Consider the following 4,895-nt stretch of genomic DNA (forward strand, 5'->3'; position numbering starts at 1 on the left):
AAGTGCTCTGTTAGGAAAATATGGAACAATAAGATCTTTAATATATGATGGAGCTTGGTTGTTAAGAGTTTTGTAAGATTTTAAATTCTATTCTGAATTTGACAGGGAGCCAGTGGAGAGAAGCTAAAACTGGAGAAATATGATCTCTCCTTCCAGCTCTCATTAAAACTCTAGCAGCAGCATTTTGGATTAACTGAAGACTTCTTAAAGAGTTTTTTGGATGCCCAGATAATAAAAAGTTACAGTAATCCAGTCTAGACGTGATAAATGCATGAATCAGTTTTTCTGCATCATTTTGGGACAAGATGTTTCTAATTTTAGTGATATTACATATGTTTGTTGTTTCCTCAGTTGTAGAAAGTCTGTGTTATTTCACCAGTATACTGTATGTTTGCAGAGCATGGATCCTGTTTGTTGGATAAATAATAATTATAGTTTTGTTGTTATACAATAGTTGTTTAATGACATCTCAGTGACATAGGCTAATAAATTTCTTTTCATTGCTCTTTTTTCTTTTTCCTCCAGTTGCTTTTCTAAATATTTATTGAGTTCAGGAAATTTTTCCTGATAACTTTTTTCTATTAAAGCAAAAAGTTCAGTTTTTGCTGCTGTGTTGATTTCTAGGTGACAGACCACAAAGGCACAGTGAGGGGCTGCACAAGGCCGAGTGAGGAGGAGGAGGCTGCTGGAGCTTTGCTTGGAGCTACACTCATCCTCTATGGCACCTACCAGCCAAACAAGACCACCTTCGGTACGTTAACATGTTAGTATGTAAACCTGTTAGCCTGTTCCGGGACTGAATTTGGACAAAACATCCGAACTGGGTTGTTGAATTGTCATACTTGCTGAACATCTTCACAATACTAAGCTATAGGCATTGAAAACCACAAAAGGGATAATTAAACCTGTTAAARGTTTGAAAAGAAGCACTTAAAATACAATATTGTCATTACTTTTTGCGGCTGTTGAAACTTTTTCCAGCTGCTTTCAAGGCTGCAGCTCTGTGGTCGGAGGAAGTCATAGGAGTGACCACAGGGACCGTGAAGTGTAATTACACAGTGACCTCTCGCTGGCCCTCCTCATTCTCTCACCTCCTCCTCCACTGCGCACACGACCTCCACTCACACACACCTCGTTAGCGACACCGACCCAAAGCCACGCCAGTGTCCCCAGCGTCCCTGTCGGGGGTGTTAGGGTTGTTAGAAGCACTGAGGCATGCTGGCAGAGAGACGCTGAACCACACTTTCCTGCTGATCTCTGTCAACAGGAGCTCCCAGCGGTCATGGAGGTCCTGGAATATCATAGACTATTTGATGGATAGCCAAGGAAAGTCAAGGCCCTCAACAATTGTGCTGGTTAAGTTAGAACACTTTTTTACACCGAATCTATAAAATCCTAATTTAGGGAAACCGTTGTTAAAAATCAAACTAGAGAGAATAAAGGGTTAACGGTAGCAGGGCATGAACGTGCTCTGGTTTAGTAATGGAAACCTGAAGCGTGATGAAAAAGTGATGGAATTTCACCCGGGGGCCACAGTGAGGACCTCCCCATTATTTCTCTCTGTCTGTGTGTGTGACAAAGTGTGTGTGTGTGTGTGTGTGTGTGTGACAAAGTGTGTGTTTTGTTCCGTTGCTCTCTCCTCTCTTTATGTCAAGATGCTGATCTCTCTGTTCAGAAATCAATGCCCCCCTTTTCCCCTCCATCCATCCATGTATCCCTCTCTATGATCCTGGATCTTACCCAGGTTCAAGCTGTTAGTCAATCTGTGGTACACACACACACACACACACACACACACACACACACACACACACACACACACATCCTTGTACTTGCATCAAACTAAGGACTTTGTATTGACTTCCGTTAATTTTAGTAACTGTATTTATACCTAACCCAAGTTGACGACGGCATGTAGCCGAAACGCATCCTGTTTTCTGCCCTTATTAAAAACATGGTATTTTTTGGAGTGCTGGTTATACCATTTTTATGCCTAACCCAGACATTTTCCATAAAACTAACAGTTACTGAGCTATTCCTAACCCTAGCCTGTACCAAAACTTCATTCACACAGTGTGTGTGTTTTGTGTGTATTAATTATTGAGTTTATAATTATTGTACRAAGGTGTGGATATGTATATGTGTGTGTATATATGTTTATGTAAGTGTGCATGGGTATATGTACATACATCTGTTTAAGTTTGGTTGCTGGGTGTTTGTTCCCTTCATTTGCTGATGGTCAGATGCCAGGTGTGGTGTCCTGTGTGTTATTAGTGTTCATTTCACATGTTATATAATTTGTATTCGTTTCTCTCTTTTCAGTTCTTGTATTTCTCTTCTTCTTTTTCCTTTTCTTCTTTATTATAGTGTAAAGATAAATCCACTGATGATGCAGAAATGAAGAAACTAACATTCAGTTTTGTTTTCTACTGAAGTGGCTTTAAATAAAACTTATAAAAAAAACTTTATTCACACCATACCTCTAAACCTAGCTAGTAAAGTACATTAGAGCTGCAAACAAATGTCCTCACTTCTCAAAAATGACCTCAGTTGGCTGGTTAAAAGCATGTGACGGTCCTCACTCTGTAGCAGAAACAAGTACACACACACGCACAGGTTCCTGTAGTGCTGATATTACTCTGTTTTGTTGATGACATTATTTGATAGTACTGTTTTCTAGTTTTTCTCTGAACATCCACCACAGCTGTAGCTTTGTATTAATTTCTAAATAAGATGAATTTCTCTTTTATGTCAAATATTTCCAAGTCTAATATAAAACACACTTCTTGCAAATAAATAAAGCTAAAGTCTACAGATAATTCACTAAACAAAACAAGAAAGTTGATGAAAGTGTTAAACAGCATAATTAAAACAGAGAAAATTTCAGGCAGCTCCAGAGAAGCTTGTGATTTTTATCTTTGTACATGTCCTTGGTGTGCAGCATTAAAGCTAAGCTAACCATGCTTAGCTTCCCTGATAAGAGTCACAGAAGAAAAAGAGATGCAAATATTTTCTAAAAGATCTATGTGTCTTTATTTTTCTGGATGATAAATGAATTCAAATAATACACAACAAAATTACCAACTGTTCAAAAGAAATAAGTAGAATAGCATAATCCCATGTCTACCATTATACTTTTTTCTTTCTTTTTTTGCACAAGAACTACACTGAAATAAAATGAAAAAGGTTTCAAAGAGTAAAGAATCTTCAGCGTCTTGAAGATGTTTTCCTCACACATTACCCCCCAGTTTGTTCTTCGGTGCACAAGCAGGGCTGTATTTACAAAGTACTTATGCACAATATCCATGTGTGTAAATATCCATCCATCCATATTTTATACCCACTTACAGTAATCCTGTTCAGGGTCACAGGGAGCCGATGCCTTTAGAGACAAGGTGCAGCCTGGACAGACCACCGGCCCATCAAAGTGCCTGGATGAGGTTAAAAAGACACTGATTGTAAACTGGTTTCATATTTTAAAAAATTCAAAAATGAAAAAAATATTTCAATTCAAAAATACTTTATTGATCCCAGAGGGAAGTTAGGTGTTGTTGTAACTCATTTAACTAAAGAGTTATTGTAGATGCTGATGGCTGWGGGCAGGAAAGATCTTCTGTAGCGGTCTGTATTACAGTGAAGTTGAAGAAGCCTCCGACTGAAGACACTTTGTCTTTCTATGACAGTCTGATGAAGAGGATGGTCAGGGTTGTCCACAATGTTCTTGATTTTATGTAAAATCCATCTTTGCACCATCATCTCCAGCGATATAAATGCATTAATAAACTCTGGGTCATCTGGACCCAAAATTTCCATTTAGAAGCACTTATTTGGTCTGTAGTTATAGGAACTTTTTAATGAGTATTATAGAGTTGTGACATTAGCTCTGCAGGTCATTTGTTTATTGCTTGCATGGATTTCTGCTTTTGTTTGTTTTCTAAAGCAGAAACTTGATCCTGCATCTTTGTATTTGGCATGCTCAGTAACAATATAAATTATGTGTGTGATAAAATCATAAATAAGAATATGTGTTTTAACTTATACAAATCATCTTTTTACTCTGGTATATGACATTTACAATAAAATAAAACTACAGCACCTGCACAATGTCTGATAGTGATGTTTTTAAAAACATAAAACTATATCTATCAAAGACTTGAAAATAACCTAGGCGATGCATCTGTCTTATCATCTGTCAGTTTTACCTAAAACCTGCTCAGAAGTCTCAGAAAGTTAGTTGTGTGTAAACGATTTTATAGAAAGCAAAACAGAACACAGAATTCAGTGTATGATAAATTATACAGGAACTCAAAATCAAATGCTACGGGTGTTCTGCAGAAACCAATTTTGTATTTAAATCCTCATTAAGTATAGAAACATCATGAGAGCGTTCCATGAGGGCCTACAGATGTCTGTAACAGAAGACTCTGTTTTGGTTCGGAGCTACTTTTTAGCCACTTCTAAAGAAATGACTAATAGAAGTGTTCCTTAGGGGTAAATTGACCACCTGACTTCTTAAAAATACTGTGACAGAGGTCTATAAAGTACTTGAAATGAATAACTAAGTAAAGGTAAAATGGAAAGTGGAACCAGTTGACATGACTTGGTTAAGTAAATTCAACACTTCATTTTTTAGAWGGCATAAACAACTCTTTTCATGATGAGTTTCAGACAGATTTAAACTTGTGACGATAGGTGTTAAATTTTAAAGAAAGAAATACAGGTATTATTTTTAGGTTTTAAGTGTAACAAAATAAAAGTAAAAGTAGAAGTTAAAATAAAAAAATGCTAGGTAAAATTACAAATCCTCAAGAAATACTTATAAACTGTAACAAACTAAATGAAACTATACACCTCTGCTTTTTAAAATATTTATGTCCACAATAAACTACTCAGTC

The 4,895-nt window shown here is 36.7% G+C and overlaps 1 protein-coding gene across 1 annotated transcript in view; it reads left to right on the forward strand.

Moving 5' to 3' along the window:
- Nucleotides 1–4,895, forward strand: part of LOC106528261 (furin-like protease kpc-1) — a 288,666-nt gene that overhangs the window by 271,901 nt on the left and 11,870 nt on the right. Inside the window, exon 17 of the mRNA XM_014023386.1 lies at nucleotides 625–751. Coding sequence (XP_013878840.1) covers nucleotides 625–751 — 127 coding nt within the window. The remainder of the gene's footprint in view (nucleotides 1–624; nucleotides 752–4,895) is intronic.

This window comes from Austrofundulus limnaeus, unplaced genomic scaffold (genome assembly GCF_001266775.1).
Source record: "Austrofundulus limnaeus strain Quisiro unplaced genomic scaffold, Austrofundulus_limnaeus-1.0 Scaffold366, whole genome shotgun sequence".
NCBI classification, from domain to species: Eukaryota; Metazoa; Chordata; class Actinopteri; order Cyprinodontiformes; family Rivulidae; genus Austrofundulus; species Austrofundulus limnaeus.